The sequence below is a fragment of the Syngnathus floridae genome, chromosome 6, assembly GCF_059516105.1.
Source record: "Syngnathus floridae isolate MCC-2025c chromosome 6, RoL_Sflo_1.0, whole genome shotgun sequence".
Taxonomy (NCBI): Eukaryota; Metazoa; Chordata; class Actinopteri; order Syngnathiformes; family Syngnathidae; genus Syngnathus; species Syngnathus floridae.
This window is the reverse complement of record NC_142418.1, coordinates 17,316,179-17,335,236: the sequence shown is the minus strand read 5'-3', so window position 1 is coordinate 17,335,236 and position 19,058 is coordinate 17,316,179. Positions and strand designations below refer to the sequence as shown.

Sequence of the window (19,058 nt, the reverse complement as noted above, 5' to 3'; positions counted from 1 at the left end):
AACTCGTTGACGTGGGAATAAATATTTTGTATAAATCAATTTGAACTTTTGTCACCATTCATTCAAATATGACGACTACCATGATACATGTCATTTATGTAGTAATGTTGTTGATATTGCTACTTTTCTTAAGGCGTGTACGCGCTGATTGCTAAGGTTGTCGTGGTTGCTAAGCGACCGTAAAACGCTTACGTAATGATTCCGGTGACGAGAGGAATACATCACTTTCACCCACTTTTAGCTGGATGACAGCTTACTTCGTCATTTATTCACAAGTATTAATTACCAGTATATATGTAATTCAATGAGACGTAATCGATTTTTTTTTATATGAGCAAAACTGCAATTGCCGCCACTCAGTGCTATGGGTGTTAGCTTTAGCAATTAGCACTGTTGTTAAAAACAATGTACAAAGTGGGCGCATAATGCGTTTTTAGTAACTTGTCGATTGGCGCGAGTGGAGTTGTTCATCATTATATCCGTACTTGACTGCTCAGGTCTAGATACTTTTACCGAAGGCGCTCTGTTTGAGAATAATGGAGGAAACGTTCTAGTCGGTCTTCAACTGTAACGTCGAATGACGCTTAAATACCCACAATGGCCTCGGTGCTGGTGAGTAAAAGTTTTTTAGACGAATAATTTTTAGACAAAAGTAGTTTCCGTATGAGCTGAGTAAGCAACCTTACTGCTAAGGGTTAGGGTTAGGGTTAGGTTAGGTTTAACATTAAATTCAGAATATTGAAACATAAAACAATATTTAAAATGTGTCTCTGTCCTCAATATAGGATGACCCCAGCATGGAGAGGCTGCTTAAAGGCCACAAGGATTCGGTCACCTGCGTAGATTTTAATCCAAACTCCAAATTATTGGGTAAGTAACCATATCGATTATATTGTATTATTTCACCTAATAATTGAACTCGTTAAAACTGTTTTTAACTTTCATCAACTTCTCACAGAAATAATACAAATAAATCTATTGTTTAGTGCCATTTTCTCCTAGCAGAAAAAGAACATGGATGTAAAATGTCCTTAACGCAATTTCAAGATGAACAATTTGACTTTTCTTCATCAGCGTCGAGCTCCCGCGATAAAAGCCTGATGATCTGGAATCTGTCAGCGAAAGGGAGGTCCTTGCGTTTCATCAACCATCAGGACGCCGTCACGGCCGTGCAGTTCTGCCCCGTTGGCAACCTCGTGGCGACCTCGTCCAAGGACAAAACGGTGCGACTGTGGAAGCCTTCCTTGTAAGTCGCTGAAAATCTTTTCAAATTTAAACTTCCCAATCCCTTTTTTGGCCCTCATTACGTGTTATGTTCCAGGAAAGGAGAGTCGACGGTATTTAAGGCGCACACGGCTGCCGTGCGCAGCGTTGCGTTCTCCCACGACGGCGTGAGGCTGGTGACGGCATCCGACGATAAGTCGGTGAAGATTTGGAGCGTCGCCCGGCGATGTTTTATCTGCTCCCTCAACCAACACACCAACTGGGTACGCTGTGCTAGGTATGTGAGCATTTGTTTGTTGTGTCTTGCGTAACATTTTTCATTTGATCTTCAAACTGTCAGGGAGTACTTCTCAGATCGGTGATCGTTTGGTATGGTCTAGACACGCCTACTGATGCCGTGTCACCTTCCTACACATTTGATGGATCTTCAACTTTTTCGTTATTATTTCTCTGATATATGATGGCCTCTGTTTAAAGAGCAAGCTTAACGAAACCTTTCTACCGTGTAGATTTTCGCCGGACAGTCGCCTTGTTGTGTCCTGCGGGGATGATCGCACCGTCAGGTTGTGGGACACGTCCAGCAAAAACTGCATCAACTGCTTCACTGATTACCGCGGGTAAAAAAAACAACAACATTATTGTAAGGATGATGGTGTACTTTTTCCGCATTTCTCCATAATCATCCGCTTTTCAGATCCTCGACCTACGTGGACTTCAACTCGAGAGGCACGTGCATCGCGTCGTCGGGTGTTGATAACGCACTTCAAATCTGGGACATACGCACTAATAAGATCATCCAGCATTATCTAGGTAATCAAGCAGCAGCACAGAAGAAAGTTCAAGAACATTGTTGATCTTGTTTGCTTTGTAGTCCACAGTGCGAGTGTCAACAGCTTCTCCTTCCACCCGTCTGATAACTACCTGATCAGCGGCTCCAGCGACAGCACAATCAAAATCCTTGACCTGCTGGAGGGACGCCTCATCTACACGCTGCATGGACACAAAGTGATTTTATTTTATTTTAATTATTTTATTTTAATCATTTTTATTTATTGTATGTATATATCTATTTTTATTAATTTATTTTTTGATTTATTTATTTTATTTCATCTTATATCAATCAAATAGTACAACTACAACAAAACTTTCAGTAGTTGCGATAATATCATAGAAAGTTTAATTTCATGAGAATAAAGGGATCAAACTTGTTTTCAAACTTCTTTTTAGGGCGCCGTCCTCACTGTGGCCTTTTCCAGGACTGGAGAATTCTTTGCTTCTGGGGGCTTTGATTCACAAGTGGGTGCCTTTCAACGAGAGTACAGACAAAACCATTTAAAAAAAATAAATATGGTATCGTTGTCTGTTACGATACAGAATTGACACTGGCATCGTATATCCAATATCAACGCTATGATGTGACATGTTATTTTGTCTGTCGATCAGGTAATGTTGTGGAAGACCAACTTTGACGCCAAATCATACCGGGAGGTCCTGGAGCAGCACAACCGGCGGGCCACGCCCAACCCCCCGCCACACCTGACCGATATCCACCCCCGGGTGCCCCACCCTCACCCGACGCACACGGTCGACATTCAGGTTGCTACAAGCCGACTAGCTCTCAATGTTAAAAAAAATAAAATGTTAATGGTGCATTTTCACAGGTGGGTCCGGGACTGACGGACACGCACTCGTCAGAACCATACATCGTGGAGCTACAAGAAGGTCCTCACCAAGACGCAGTGAGTTCCATTTGAAACGTCATCAGTGCAAACTCCTGCACGTCATGGCCACTAGGTGTCAGTGCAAACCAACCTGCGTTTTTTTTTAAAACCTGCTGCTGCATCACTTCAAACTTCATCCGTTTTTTTTCTTGCTAGACAATCATAATTCACATTCGACAAATAATTGCCGGTACATACAAATAATGGATTGGTCGGCAATTAATGTCAGGGGACAAAAACAATGGTCGGCAGTAAACTGCAGGGCTCATATGGAGAAACAATATGGAGTTAGTTAGGCACACACACAGTATAGACTCTTTCATAATTATATCATTATAATAACTTGGCTTGACTGCATGGCCTGTGGTTGCACATCGAGCGCCGCCACTCCATGCATTTCTATCAAATGTTATCTGGAATATCCACTTTACTCTTGTCCCATCTGCCCACTCCTCCTCCGCCTCTTCCGGATACTTCACTGGCGCATGTGAAAGCATGTGCTGGGCAAGTAAGAAGTGGTGAGAGATGAAGGGAAGAGGAGAGCAGCGGTGGGTGGTGTGGGCGCTGTTGGGTGGGAGGGGGGGGGGGCGCCTTTGAGGAGTCCACGTGCCGGCGCCCCGGGACCCTGAGGGCCCTCTACCACGCTCTAATAATAGATGAGCCAGAGTAGGTTTAAGTCAACCACTCAGTGCGAGCAACCGGGCTTGCCCAGTACACCTTTTCACCACTAGAGGCGCTGTTGCTCACACGCAAGAGTGAACGTGTCAAACTCATCAGCCGTGATTCTGAAAAACAGCTTAATTTGTTTTTTCTTGCTAAATGTGACTTTTTTTTTTTTGCCGTCACCTTTTGAATTTTCGCCCCAGAATAAAATTTTGAAATTTTTTGTACCTAAATACAATCATTGCATTTCTAATGGCATAATCACTCATTGACTTCTCTGAATATGATGACCAGTCCAAAATAAGTAGATACAAAAATTTCTGATGAACCTTGTGCATCAATAATGCATCTTTTTGTGGTCACGCCTCCATCAGCGGGAGTCCTCGGTCACACTTGATCCCCTCAGAGTGCTTTCCTCTCTTCCCTGCCTCCATGTTCCGCTCAAATGCTTCCCAACGTGGGCGTATACGTGATAACCGGGGGGGTGCGGAAGTAGCCTGAGGTGGGTGCGTGGGTGGGAGGGAGATTTCGCTACTTGCAGTTCTGCCGCTATCGGTCAGCATTGACCTCTTAGTGACACAGATGTTGGTAAATCTAGCAGTTTTTTGCTTAAAGTTTTGAAATGTCATTCTTTAGCAAACTCTCCACGGAATTCCAGCAGCTCTTCTTTAAATGCTTCGAAAATTGTGATTCGATTACACAGCAAGCACCTGATGGATTTTGAATGATATTCAGTATGACGGGCTCGTTATAATTTTTGTGAACTTGACAAATTATGCATTAGTGATGGCTTGGTGAGGAATGTGGGTAACACACACTTTGCTGTTCAGTAATGATTAGAAGTTGTAATACGATTTTCAAAGTTTATATAATTTCTTTCAAAATGCCCCCAGGGTAAGTTTGAAATGCTACGCCATGCGTCATGTCAAGTTTTTTCTTTGTTTGCCTCGCCACTGGCGCACAAAAAAATTCCAGCTCATCTCTTCCACTGCAAATTGAGAGCATTCATTGCAAAGGCCACTGATATGCGGAGATAACTCATTTTGCTTCGGTTCTTCTCCACATTTGGGAGTTTCAACCATCCATTCTTTTTTTTCTGGATTGTCCGCACTGCACCTAAATAGTTGTATCCTAAAAGTTCAACATGCAACAAAAACTTCCATCGACATATTCATGTTTGACCAGTAATTTACTGTTTTTTTTTAAATTATTTTTTATCATGAATATTTTAACATGAAACAAAAAATTTCATCTACATGTTCGACCAGTAATTTACTGTTTTTTATTTATTTATTTTTTTATCATGAATATTTTTTGTTGCTCCTCTCCTCTACCATTTATCAGTAATACAGTGAGTGGTTCATATAAATATTTAAAACATATTTACTCAAACTAAATTTCAGGTTAGGGGTCACTGTGCTCCTGGTTAAGTTAGTCTCAAGCCCAGATGTTTCATTTTTCTTGGGTCAAAATGTACCTTGAGTTTTGTAGTTAACTATTAAAATTTTTAGTTCACTTTGTGTACAGCTCACGCAATTTTCCACGCCGTTTCTGTAGCTATTAAAAATCAAATTTTCCTGAGTTTATCCATTCTGCAGCTACAGATCAGTCAGATTGTGCATTTGTGCGTTAAAGAGGCGATTAAATGGCGATTGAGTTACCGGCCGCCGTCTCGCGTATCACCGCTTAGCTTGCCGTGACGCCACGGCGTTCTCCTTTGCGGTTGTTTGTCCTTTAGCATTGTGTGTCCACTCCGGAATTCCGATCCCTGGGTTAGGCCTGGCGTATTCGCACACGCCTGGCTGCACCTCGTGTGGAGCTTCCCGCGCAAAGGGGATGCTGGGAGATTGAATTGCGCCGTGGGTTTAGTTTCCATATTTAGATGGCGGAGAGGAGAGCCAGAGTGACAAGACGCGGCGGAAACGAGCTAAAGATAGCAAAAAGCTCTGGGGGTGAGGAAGGAAAAGGGGATTCTTCTGCTTTTCACCAGGATGAGGACTCCTGAAAGCTGCATAACAATAAAAATGTAACAAATGGACATTATTGTTTTTGTATTGATCATAGAAATCGACAATTTTTCACACCTGAGTCAAGTCAGTTGATTTTTTTAAATTATCTAACAATGTCGATATACATTGAATTTTTTCCCCCCATTCCTGAATAAGTCAACTTTTGACCCTTTTGTGGTTGACATTAAATTTTTGCTAACAACTATAAATTTTGTTGTCAACAATTGCAATTTTAGACCAAATTACAGCCATTTTGTGCTGAATCATATTATTTTTGTACAAAAATACAGCCATCATTTTTTGTATTTTACTGCCAAAACATCAATTGTGTTTTTGTGCTAAGATACGACTTTGTGGTCAAGCATTTAAACATTTTTTTTATTCAGCCATTATAATTTTTTTGGCCCAAATATTACTTTTTGTTGCCCACCCACCATAATTGCCTTTTCATGCATGAATATTGCACTGTTGTAGCAAAATGTAATTTTTTTTGTATGTCATAAAGGGAACACTGTGGAAAAGTGACTGACGGGAACAGGTTGGGTCACAGTGTTGTCTACTAACATTTTTTTTTTTTTTTTTTCCATGCTCACTTGGCCAGAAACTCGATCATGCTCATGAAAAAGACACAAGGAGGGCAAGTCCTCATCACTAATGCAGCAGGATTCTCTCTTCCCTCCACTCTCTCGCCTCGCCTCACCTCACCTCTCTCACCCTTTATCTCCTCGTCTTATGCAACGCATATTTAATACGTCTCAGGGATGCCCGGGGGGGCTGCGAGGGGGTTCGCCTTTGACACTTTGCTGCGTTGAGTTTTTCAACTTTAAATACACGATCCCTTTCTACTTACCCCTTTAAAGTTACAAAATGCCCAATATGCATTTTTAAACCTTTTTAGCACCGTTCATCATCTTGAGACGACGCTTCATTATCACATCTGATGATTGGAGCGCCACGGAGATAAATAAAGCCTTTGGGAAAACTTCAAAATTTTCTCATGTGGTGATCTATTTTAGCATCGAACAAAGACTGTTTTAATAGCAAAGTCGTCGGTGTGAAATGAAAAGTGATTAGTATCAGAAAATCAGCTTTAATGGATCTCAATGCATCGATTGAAACGTAATCTAACTTTTCATCTCGGACGTCTGCACTCTTGACCAAACTGATGATGCCCTTCCACTTGAAAGGCAAATATTAATCTAGTTGTTTTGCCTGATTTTTGCCTTGAGAAATAGGGGAATTGGCTAAACATAGAAAGTCATGCGCCTCAAAGAGCAGCGAGCATGAGATTAGACTTAAGTGTCCTCATGCCACCTGGAAGATTGCTTCAAGATTGCCGGAGGAGAACAAGCGCTGGGCCTGTTGCCTGTTGCGTGTCTTTTATTTTTCTCCAAACGTAATACACAGATGGTTTCAGAAGTTCTACTTCCATCTCGTGTTACCGAGACTCTTGTCTTCCTTATTTCAGAACTCCTTCAGCAACATCTCAAAGAACACTTGAGAAGTCACCATGCATATTTTACGATACACAAGGAATGATGCTACAATTCAACAATAATTTATCGGAAGTATACCACATATGATATTTACGCTACTTTTTCAATTCATAACACCTAAAAAACAACAGTTGCAACATTTGTGTTTGCGCGGGTATTTGTCAAAGAGCTGAAGGTCTCACTATAAGGCGCTTTAGACCATGGCCGCTCGCCCGGTATGTGTGGGAACGTGGCGAAGGTCGGGGCCGGCTAGCGTAGCGTCTGAGAGGCTAACCCAATGCCGCCATTGTCGTCTTACAATCAACAATTAAGCCAAAGCTTGCACTCAATAGAAATGAGTTTCTCACAGGTTCTTTGCGCTCCTTTCGGTATTAGCTCAAGTGCTAAAGCTGATTAGGTTGTGTGTGTGCGTGTGAGTGTGTGCAAATACAATTTCTTCAACCCAAAAGTTTTCTTGCTAATATGTTCTGTGCTGCCCAACTAGTCAAGTGTTTTGATTTATGTTTCATTTGCGGAATAGGATTTAAATCTCGATTTGCTAGTTTTCTGAAGCTAAGCTGTGATTGGTTGTGGACCTGGCAACTGTGATGTCATACAACATAAATTTTTTTTTGGGTTAGCTGTCTTGAAAATAGGACAATAATCCCTTCATGAGTGCAATCCTTGTCAAAATGTGACACCATGAGAATTGGCATGGAAAAACAGATGGGCGAATTGGAACATAGTGATCCACTCAGTTGCAAAGTCACGGCCGTGGCTGCTTGTTCCGGTCATGAGGTCATTTTTTTTTTTTTTTTGTTGCACTCGCGCAATTGATTTGAGTGCAAGCTGCAAAAGGGACTTTCTATCAAAAGTGGCCACTTTCTTCATTGGACTCACTTGGTGTGCAAAATGGTTGCTGGTCACATGTTGGAAGCTTTTATATAAAAAAGAATAGAAGAGACCATTATTACTTAGTTCATAAGTTTTTTTTTTTTCGATTCAGTGAACCGTATACAGCAAACTTTTTTTTTTTTTTAGCACTTCCTGTACCAGAAAGTGAACAGCTAGCTGTTAGCGGGTGACGTTAGCAATTCCGGCCTTCATCTTGAGTTTCTTTAATGTATCTATAGTATTATTAGTGCTTAGGTTTTTTTTTACTTTAGGTCAAAATTACATTAGTGTTTTGTAAAATGAATAATTTTAGTTTTGCATATATAGACAATAGTTTGCTGCGATGATATATAAATCAAACAAAATTGCTCCAAAAAATTTGATCATCAAAATCTTCCTGTTTCAGAAATCGCTTTTGACATTTAGTGGCACAGGAGAGGTAATGCCGATACTCTTGTTTTAAATGGCAGCCGGTGGGATGCTAATAGCGGGTGGTTCAAACAGACAAGAGCTGCCAGCATGTCCGCCACAGGCATGGACGGCGGTGTGATTGACAGCCAGAGCCACGGGGGGTTAGAGGTCATGCGGTGTCTTTGGCCTTCACCGTGGAGTGTGGGGCATAGAGAGCTGCAACACACACACACGGGGTCTGGCAGCCACAGGTGGGCTTTGTCTGTCATCAGGGCTCATGCTGGACTAAGATGCATTTCAGCAACCATCACACAGACAACATCATCGTCGTCTCGTGTCAGATTTGATTTGGAGATTCAATTTTTCTTTCCAAGAAAAAAAGTAATGACTGAACAAGATTAAAGTCTTCTTGCTTTATTTATTTTTAGACAACGGCATTTTCTTGAGAATACTTTTTTAAGATTTAAGGCTTGTTTTCTATCTAAAAAGTGAAACGTTAGATTTTTCAACAAAAAGTGGGCATGAAAGTTAATTTACATTTTTTTCAACAAGTTCTGATCTTAAAATGAAGTTGACTTTATGGAACATTTTTTTGGGAGGATTAAATTAATATATCTATTAAAAAAAACTTTTTGGGAAACAATATTTATTTAAGAAAATAGGTGATTTTTTTTTGAGAAGGGGTCTTATACCAAGTAAAAAAATACGAATGTTCTGAGAAAATATTAAGTCACTTGCAGCGATGACCTAAAAATCACATTGCTAACGTACTGGTCATTTTCCCATTGCAGTGGTCGCTCAGGATTATTCCTTTTAAAGGAAGTCCAGTCTGGGAAGTATTAAGCCCACATGGTATGTGCTCTGCCGTCCAGCCAAAAAGCTAAGATTAACAACCGAGCATTGTGTCCAAAAGCTGATTACTCAAGTGGCAAACGGCTGATGGGGCCAATTTTTCATGTCAAAGCGTCACTGTGGGCGGCGGATGCGGCGCCACAGCTCAAAGTGAGAGGTGCATCAATCAATGCGCTGAAGAGGCAGTAGCACTCGAAAGTTGACCGTGGGCGAGTCCATGCAAGATGGGAGCCATCTTTTGCATTCCTGAAGATGAGACAGATTAGCACGGAGTTGCAAACTTTCTGCTGTGTTCTATACACTGGCAAGAAATCAAATTTGATATAGTCCTACATTCTCGACCTCCACATTCGCATGTGTTAAAATGCGAATAATGTGGGTAAGTCTTACTTACCGAGGAGCTTTAAAATGGGCTAATCCCACGCCGAGCTACAGTGACGCTCATTCACTTCCTCGACGTGAAAGGATTCGCCTCCGCTTGCTGGGAAAGAAACCTTGAGGGCTGGGAAAAGAAAATCAGAAAAACAACAGCAGTCAGGAAGTGTCTAAATGTGTCAGCCTGGTTTCGTACCGACTGACGTCATTTTTGGACATTAAAAAATAAAAACAGCAAATTTTGTGAGGCTTCAGATTAGGACTACAAATGTGTGAGGTCATAAAAGCAAAGAACAAGAGATGACAAGTCTCGTGAGACTTCCCATCCAGAATTAACTCCACAACTTAATTGTCATGAAGTTAATGGAGCTGAGCAACCAAATGCAGCTTGGACCAGGGTTCATTGAAGAACTCAAAAGATAGACTAGAGACAAGACTAGAAACAAGTAGACATGACACGAGAACAACCCAAAAGGATAGTGACACGCAGACAGGCCTTAAATACAAGACAGGTAACGAGAGGCAGCTAACGGCAATTACACAGATTGTGAGCAGACACAGGAGGGGAGGGGCGAGCACACCGAAACCATGGCAACATTAAAACAAGGAAACGAACGGAGACAGATGGTGACAACTTGTGTGTAAAAAGTAAAACTCCAGTGGTGTCTTGAGATACTTGGTAGAGACAGCTATACTGTTCCTTAAGACATCTCGGTTCCTTCCTGCTCTTCAATAAGGCACTATTAGTCGTTCTTTGCAGAGGATAAAGAATATATGATTGAGTACTGATATATTGTCTGCCTTAATGTGTTTTTGCATCATTTGTAGGCACAAGTTGCGTTACAGCACCGCAACATACAGTCGATGCTACATATATATATAGCACAGGGGTCAAACTCAAGGCCCGGGGGCCAGATACGGCCCACCACCTCATTTTATGTGGCCTGCGAAGACAAATTGTGCATCAAATTCGTGTGTCATGACTAGAATTTCAAATTGTCTTCACTTTTAATAATATTTTTTTTTTATATTTGACCAGTTTTTACTCGTCTGATTTGAAAATGAGTTATTTGTTTTGTAGCTTTTAGTGAATATAATATGAGGCGCTCATACATTTATTTGGGTTGACAGTCATAACGGCCCTCCGAAAGAAGCTATGACTACAACGCGGCCTGCGAAAAAAATGACTTTGACACCCCCGCTATATAGCTTTAAGCTAGCAGACTTAAAAGTTGTGGTTTCTTTGAGCACAAAGAAATCATTCCAGTATTATGACCACACCGCAAGCATAACAATGCAGGGTTGGTTGTGTTTTTCATATCAACAGTACAACACGTAATTCGGTGTCACGTAGCTGTTTAAAAACACAAGTGAAAAGAGGAAGTGTAGCACACTCACTCACCCTAAAAGAGAAATCAAAAGAGGAACCTGAGTGAATGAATGACTGACTCATGCAAAAAAGACGGAAGTGAAACTTCCTCACTCTTGCGACGTCCACTCCATTGCAGTGTTTGAAAGTTAGGACGTTTATAGTTTATTTTATAGATGAAATTATAATAATGTTTGGACTAAATCTGTCATAAAAAATGAATAGCCGTAATTCTTTGGTACAGAGGTTAGTGTGTCAGCTACGAAGGTTTATTTCTTCCTTTTATTTATCGCAGCACTAATATGGCGCTTTGCAAAAAGGAGTTTGGGGAGATGATGTAACCACGGTCGTTTGGTTTTGTGAAATATTAAAGGCCTTTTGTCTGGTCATTAGTGTGAGCTTTCATGTTAAATGAATGAAAGCAGATTTTTCTTTTTCCAATGATGAACCAGGTTTTATAAGACAGATTATAAAAGGTATAATGCCGTTGTGCACAATATAGTGTTTGGTAACTGTTATTTTTTTTTTTTTTTTTTGGGTTTCCTGAAAAGTTTGAACACAACCATAACCCAAAAACATGTTCTGTTTTGGGCCATGAGATATTCCCTAACATTTTTCCTTCTGTCCGATTTACTTGGAAAATAAAAGCTAATTATATCTTTCCAATACTGTGACAAGACAACAATGTTCCATGTTATTTTTTTTAAGGTCATCGTTGCGTAAAGGTAAGCTAAAAATAGTTGCAGTGTTGAAAGAAAAGTGCTTGAGATGAAAACCATTAAAAAAAAAAACGATTCGAGCGGCGGCTGCGTTGGCGTGGCGACTAGCGCTGAAGTGTTTTTTTGCTAGGGACAGCTCTTCAGTTTTTTTGTCTCGCTTTGAAGAGGATGAGAGTCGTGATCCAGAGTGTCCTTGTTGTTGGACTCTCGTCTCAAAATAAAATTAGGTGACCATGTTGGGTTGATGAAAAAAAAGCTGACCACAAAAGGCAAGATTGAAGCCTCAGTCGGGCCATTTCTGACCTGTTTGACACCGCTAGAGGATTTCACAATGCTAAACTAGCCTAGCATTAGCGCTAAACTGTTCAAATTAAATTCATGTGAGCTATTGCGGATGTTTTCAAAGCGGAAGCTCCACCTGCTTATGTAAGAACTTGGCGCCAACGATGAGTCATGGTCATGAGGTTAGAAAAGCAACCGTGTCACAACGTTGCTACCTAAACATTAAATACACAAACGCATACAAAACAGATTTCTAGTGCATTGCAGCACTTTGATGTACGGACAACACGAGCTAATATGTTAGCCTGTTTCACGCGGAGATCAGAAAATCGGTGTCACCAATTAAAGCCCACTTTTGACTTTTAGACGGAATCAAACCAAAGCGAAACGTTACAATTCAAACCTGCCAATCAGAGAGTGCAGAAGGTCGTGTTTTTTTTTTTTTTTTTTAAATAGACGTAAAGTACATTCAAAGCATTAACTTGCTCGTTTGGAAAAGGGAACGTCTCCAGGTCGGCTCGAGTGGGTCAAAGTTCAACGTAGCAGGAGAACAAACTGTTTGTTTTGTGCTCAAGGACACAGGATGTTTACCATTTCGATGTGACAATGGTGCCCCCACCGCAAAACATGTTCCGTGTGAGTCTGCAGATTCACACTTTTATTTTCCATATGCACACTGACTCACCATAAGTGGAAAATAAAATAAAAAAGCAATAAATGCACATCGAAAAGGACACTTTTAAATAATACAGTAAATATTTAACTGTTATGAACTGCAAAAAACTTTTTTGTTATTGCCCCCCCCTCCAAGAAATTTGTAAAAAACATTACAATTATCGACTACAAGTTGTATTTTGTTGACCACAAAATCTTATGTTGTGTGTTGATCAAAAAAATCTGTTTTGCTTTTGGAAGATCCAAAGATTGACCAGAACATGTTGTATTTTGGCACTCAAAAGGAATTACGAAGCACAAAAAGGTTGTATTTATTTAAAATTTAATTTTTTTTAAATACTTTGACTTTTAAATTACAATGAATGACCGTAAGAATGTGTATTTTCTTTGAATGACGCGCTGCCATTGAGCCGTGACGAGGCCTTGGCTGAGACATTTGTGTGTGTGTGTGTGTCATTGAAAGGCCGCCAAGCAGGATGTTTTGGTTTGAGCGTGGGCGGATGTCGCCGAGATAGACGAGCGGATGTGTCGGCTTCCTCTCGAAAAAGGAAAAGAAAAAAAAAAAAAGTCAGAACAGCACCGCTGGCGGATTTTGTTTGTTTAGGCGGTAGCACGCGTTTGTGGTTTGCGCATCTCCCGCAGGTGTTTTGTCTTCCTGCGACTGCGGGCGTGGCGGCAAAACACTCTCTTTGCACGAAAGAGTCGTCAAATGTTTGTCACTTAACTTCCTGTGTGTCAGGAGATCAAAACGACTTGATGGTTATCCACGCCAAGTCGATAAACCTCGTCGACACATGCTCGTTGTTACTGTTTTGTGGTTCCACGACCCAAAAAAAAAAGTCAACCTTTTTGGGTAATTATTTACAAAAGCGAGATGCGGAGTCAAAAGGTCAGCTGTGATGTTTGCGATCAAAAGTAACATCATCATCGGAAGATTTGGAATTCGGTTCACAGATGTGGGATCAAACGCGTCATTAGCATGCGGGCGAGGATTAGCTGTGCTCTCCGCTTGGATGTGGAGGAGCTGTTTGATGTCAACTCAAGAGGTTGTTTGACTCTCATGATTTTGTTTGCTACCTGCAGACTTGATCTGGCAGTCCCACTACTAAAATTAACAACAAAAACTCTGGAATTTTGGGGCAAAATGTGATTTTTTTTTTTTTTTTGCTCATTTTTGTACTAAATATTTGTCCACAATTTGATAATAAAAAAACCCTGAAGTCAATCATTTCAATTTTTTTTTCAAGTTAAACTTTAATGGCCAAAAACTAAAGAATACTCTGGAATTCTTTTAAAAATTATTTAAGAATTAGGTTTTTTTTTTGGCTCATTTTTGTCCAAAAATTGATAATTAAAAAAAAAAACCCCAAAGTCAATTATTTAAATTTTTTTTCAAGTTAAACTTTGATGGCCAAAAAGGCAACTTTTCTTGGTAACTTTTTTAAATTTTTGTCAATTTTGCCTTTGGCTGTTACTTTTATGCTGAAATGAAACTTTTTGTCAGCAGCAGTTATGTGGCCTAATACATTTCTAGCTTGGTATGGTTATAATTTTAGTCCAAAATTCCAATTTGTGATTATTTTTCTCGCATTACGGTGTCAAAATACACCATTTTCTGCTCAATTGTTATATTTTATGACCCAAAGACACCTTTTATGGTCAGCCGTTGTAAACGTACTTTTACCTCCTACGACTTCCCTTAACCTGAACTAACAGTACAATTCACAAACAAGCTCATCAGTGTCCTCCTGCTGATCGGCGCGTCCTGCTTATCTCCCCCTTGACCGGCTTTGATTGCGGCCTCTCTTCCTGTCTGGGGCAACACGGGGGGGGGGGGGGGGGGTCTGGATAAACTCGGTGTAAATGAGCTTTGCAGCTGTCCACCAGATGTGCTCCTGAGCAGGAGGAGATGAAGAAGCGATAGCCCGGCCAGAGACACACGGACAGCTTTGTTCACCTCCGTTTGATACTTCCCCTCCCCGCCGCCGCCGCCACCTCCTCCTGCGTATCTTTACACTCCTCCTCTTCGCCCTCCATCATTAACGGCGCTTTGAAGGCAGGACAGGAAGAACGGCGGAATCGATTGCTCTGTGCATTAAGTCTGGAATGTGTGACAACCTCCTCTTCCTTCCTCCTTTTCATTCGTTTTCCCTCCCTCCCTCCTTTGTGTGTGCATGCATGTGCCAACACTGGACGCCACATTAGGTACACGGTCCAATCAGATTCAGTTAAAAGTTTGATTTTTTGCAGTCACATGCTCACTTTTAAGTTCTTGTGTGGAAATACAGCTTTTTGCGGTTGAATGGTCGCAATTTTTCTTCTTCCTGGGTAAGGATAAACTTTAGTTAGGGCTGTAAAAAGAAAATAATTGAGAAGCACTGTGTTCGAGTCAAGGTCGAGTAACCTTTTGGCCTCGGTTGGTTTTAGCACATTTGAACGTTACATTAGTGAGGATAAACAATAAAAAAATATTATCTTACGTACGTTTAGCTGTTTTTAAAAAAATCAAAAAAATTCTATAATTTAATTTCCATCGAAAGTGGCACTTGCCTAGTCCTGCTCTATTCTAAAGTCTCGACAATATAATTTCCTAACATGGTAAAGCGTCGCTACGTATACTCTGCAGGACCATGTCGACGATGTCCACCACTGCATCGTGGAAGGTTACGCCCACGACAGTCCATCTCCCGTCGCTATGATGACAGAAGACGAAGGCTGGACGAAGGAGGAGATCGGGGCCGAGGCAAGTCGATGGAAGCGGCGAGGGGACAAGGGCAAGAGACATCGAGTCAGGGACGTTCGAACGCGGCGAGAGGACGAAGATGCAAATTGGCACCATGGCGAAAGCGCCCCCCAGATGGACCCGTCGCAGGCGCCATCGGGGAAACCGCCCGTTATCAACTCCATCCTGCAACAAATCTTCAAGCAGCTAGACGTTCTCACGCAGGTCAGTGATGGCAAAAATGTTGGTTTTGATTTCATTAGTTAGTACACAAATTAAGGCTCTTCTGATTCAACCCAACAACGAGGCACTCTAAAGGCTAATGCTAAAGTCTTCCACCTCAGACCCTTTCCATATTGGAAGAGCGTCTCAGCCTGACGGAGGACCAACTTCAGGACAGGCTCAACAAAACCCAACGTACTGGAAGACCACCTCATAAACCACCGGATCACCTCAAATAAGGTACTACAAATATGTGTGCGTGCTACCCCTTCTGGCATATTAGCAACCGTCCCATGGCATGGAACGCTCTGGAAGGTCCAAGGGCGGATTGACCTGAGACATGCTAATGTTCCTCATCTGACATTTTCCCCGGATCACGACATCCATCTTGTGTCATTCTCGTCTCGGAAATAAGAGAGAAAGATCTGTTGGTCATCATAAGGACTAAGCTCCCAGCAGCGTCTCCGCCAACGTGGACGGCGCCTCACACGGCCAATCCAAAGCTCTGAAGCTTCTTAACTTTGCTCTTCCACTTAAACCCGTGCAGCAAAGTGACGCGACCTCACCTCAGCGCCCATCACCCTAGCTAATGAGGAGATCACTCTCCATCTGCTCCAGCCAGACCACTTTACAACATTGCTCATTCGTGCGAGACCATTTTGTTGTGGTTTATTATCAAGGAATCACATTTCATCTTGAAAATGCACCACTTTACAAAATATTATTAACCTCAAATTTATTGTTGGTTTTAATTTTAAGCATGCACTCACCTCAAAACAAGATTACGCTTCCTAAAGACCTCAAATATATATTTTGATGATATTATATGGAATGGTTATATATTATTAACATTGTATATTTTTTCATATGTTTAAAAGCCCTCTTTAATAAAACTTTTTTTTTTTTTTTTATGAATGAGCGACTGCTGTGTTTTTGGCACTGGGGCTGTGGGACATGTCCCACAACGCGTGGCTGCCGTGGCATTATGCCTGCTATGTGACTTGTTTATCCCTCGCTCTTCTGTCCTCCTTCCAAAGGCTTTATATTGCCTAACTGGATTGACCAGACTCCATCCTGCTTTCACTGCACACAAACATTTTGCTCTAGAGCGTCCTGTCCTGTCCTGTCCTGTCGCTCAGACTTTGGGGATGTTTCCCAACAGGAAATGGGAAAGGAGAGGAACTCCTCTTGTTGTTGAGGCCACATTTACTGGCAGCAGAAAGCAGGAAGTGAACGGGGTAAACATGTCAAGTCAGCACTTTCCTAGGAAGTGTTTTTTTTTTTTTTTCCTATGAGAAGAACACACGATGGGGTAAAGCCAGGCCGGCCGTTGGGCGCTAATCATCACGGTGAGGCGTTGTAAGTGCTGATCTTTCCTGCGTTGTGGAGCTTTGAACTTTTAAGTGGTTTAACTCCAGTGAATCTTTTAAGACGTGCAACCCTGCACGAGACCTGCGGGCAGCTGGTCTGACAAAGCAGGTTGGACTCCTATGGTGGACCTCAAGACTCTTATTCAGCTAGAAACACACTTTCTCATGTTCCTCAATGATTTTCCTGATTTTTTTTTTTTAAGTTTTGATTCTAAATGAAGCTAAGTGTCAACTGCTTCAGATCTGAGTTGAGTGGACCTCCACTGGAATGTGTCTTTGGTCGCGATGAAGCTCTTTGTGCACTCTCCTAGTCAAAGCCAATTAAAAAGGATTCCACAATAATTCCTATCCCAGGGAGGCGTGTAACACTCCCAACTTTGTTCCAGCACAGTCCCACCGAGCTCATGATGTTTTCTGGGTGGTCCACAGCAAAAGCAAAGAAGGCTAATTGGGGTCAAAGTTAAAAAAAAAAAAAAAAACTAACTCCATTCAGCCTTTTACCAACGTTTTTGACACCTGGCAGAGAAACGAATTTGATGTGTTTCTGAACCGATTTTTTTAAAAATTCTGAGTCTGGTTGTGACTTATGTTTTTGACTTTGGATTCCAGCTACGTTTACCGTCAAGGATGATCGAAATTTTGCCACTTTTGTCTTATCTGCATGCTGATGACATCCCGACACACTTGAAAGTTGTTATCGCAAAGTACACACACTCGTTATCTGCACGGTAGTGGCGTGGGCGGAAGTTCACCACTCTCGTCTCGCTGACGACGTCTGTCTGTCTGTCTGTCTTTGCTGACTGTGTCATGTGTCACGGGGACTTCCTGTTTTCAGGACGCTATTTCCTGTGTGTGCGTGACCATAACACACACACACTACCACACCCTCTTTTCTTCAATGCCGCCGGGTAATCTTGTCCTCCTCCCTCGCGTCTCTCTGCCACCGGCTGGTCGTCTCAGACGGGCTAGTCTTTTGTCCTCACACAAAAAGATACACACACTAATCAGGTTCCTGTGTGTGTGTGTGTTTTTGTGATGCAAGTTTGAATAGGCGTTACATGAATATTGCTGCTTTGTGTCTTGTATTTTTTTTTGTGTGTGTGCTTCAGAAGGCCCCGCTGACCCTGGATCAGCTGCTCAGCTAATGTGGAAACATGCAAACGAGAAGTCTTACATTTACAGATGTACGCAAAAGAAAAGTTAAAGTGCAAGCTGAGATGAGAAGGTTCACAAAAAGTCAGATGGAAACTAATGTTAATTTGTAAACACAAGATTAATGCTAAGAGGTCAACAACAATTAAGATTTAACCTCAAACTTTTTCCAGCGCACTTTGACTTACAAGTGTGTCACTTTTTCCAGTGTCTATTTGAATAAAATTAATTGTTCAGCTCGATTTTATATCCCGCTATATTAAATCATTGAACAAATTCGACATGGCTGTCACGTCACTGCAGTATTTTTGCTTAAATTTGAAGTTTGTATTCAGATCCGGTCTGACTCGGTTCTCATCCAAAGTCAACGTCTACGTCCAAAGCTACTAACACGTGATTTAAAAAAAATAAAAATCATCCAAATAGTCTTCAATAGTCTTCTCCTACCAGACAGCAAGGAGTAGAAGTGAAAGAGCATAATAGATTGAAAGGTGAATGCAAACAGCTTGGCTCCATTCGCTGCATGGGGGACGAGCAAGAGGGGCGGTGATCCGGCGGGGGGTCAACAAGGGCCCCGCGTTCAAGCTGGAGCCGCTTCACACATATGCTGACATACACACACACACACACTTTTGTTCCCAGCCCCATGTTGGACCCCCTCAGTGGGGGCATGCTTGTTACTTCAGAACTAGAGCAGGACCTCTGCGGGTACATTTGGAGGCCATGGGGGCCCCATGAAACCAGGAAGTACCAGTCTAATGTCATCAAACGTAAAAGAGGACCCCCACACTAGCAGGGGCTCCGTCCGAGACCCATCCACAGTCAGTAGAGAAGCAGAAAAGTATTCTTCATCATGTTTTGCACACTAACCTAAAAGGCATATTTCCATAATACAAACGGTTATCCCCAAAGTTCCTTTTTTC

The 19,058-nt window shown here is 41.7% G+C and overlaps 1 protein-coding gene and 1 long non-coding RNA gene across 7 annotated transcripts in view; one reads left to right on the top strand and one right to left on the bottom strand.

Moving 5' to 3' along the window:
• Positions 1–112: 112 nt before the first annotated feature.
• On the top strand, positions 113–16,522 carry poc1b (POC1 centriolar protein B). 2 transcript variants are annotated; one of them, XM_088378491.1, is made up of 13 exons: positions 113–612; positions 786–870; positions 1,075–1,246; positions 1,322–1,501; positions 1,734–1,841; positions 1,919–2,034; positions 2,096–2,229; positions 2,452–2,520; positions 2,668–2,820; positions 2,886–2,963; positions 15,296–15,616; positions 15,736–15,853; positions 16,029–16,522. In XM_088378491.1, the coding sequence occupies exons 1-12, from the start codon at positions 598–600 to the stop codon at positions 15,850–15,852; spliced, it is 1,548 nt and encodes a 515-aa protein (XP_088234617.1). In that variant the 5' UTR covers positions 113–597; the 3' UTR covers position 15,853; positions 16,029–16,522. The 2 variants fall into 2 exon arrangements, with proteins under 2 accessions (XP_088234617.1, XP_088234618.1); XM_088378492.1 differs by lacking the exons at positions 15,296–15,616; positions 15,736–15,853; positions 16,029–16,522 and adding an exon at positions 6,219–6,582.
• Positions 8,143–19,058, bottom strand: part of LOC148396987 (uncharacterized) — a 64,119-nt gene continuing 53,203 nt past the window's right edge. Inside the window, exons 6-8 of one of the 5 annotated variants that reach the window (XR_015859030.1) lie at positions 14,932–14,993; positions 9,644–9,751; positions 8,143–9,495 (exon numbers count right to left, since the gene is read on the bottom strand). This is a non-coding gene — a long non-coding RNA (uncharacterized LOC148396987). The remainder of the gene's footprint in view (positions 9,496–9,643; positions 9,752–14,931; positions 14,994–19,058) is intronic. The other 4 variants (XR_015859034.1, XR_015859031.1, XR_015859032.1 and 1 more) reach the window with 4 other exon arrangements.

Bases quoted from the DNA above. Each gene is read 5' to 3' on its own strand.
- poc1b (XM_088378491.1), top strand. The intron at 1,247-1,321 runs GTAAGTCGCTGA...GTTATGTTCCAG, and splicing joins CGACTGTGGAAGCCTTCCTT to GAAAGGAGAGTCGACGGTAT. The intron at 2,521-2,667 runs GTGGGTGCCTTT...TCTGTCGATCAG, and splicing joins CTGGGGGCTTTGATTCACAA to GTAATGTTGTGGAAGACCAA.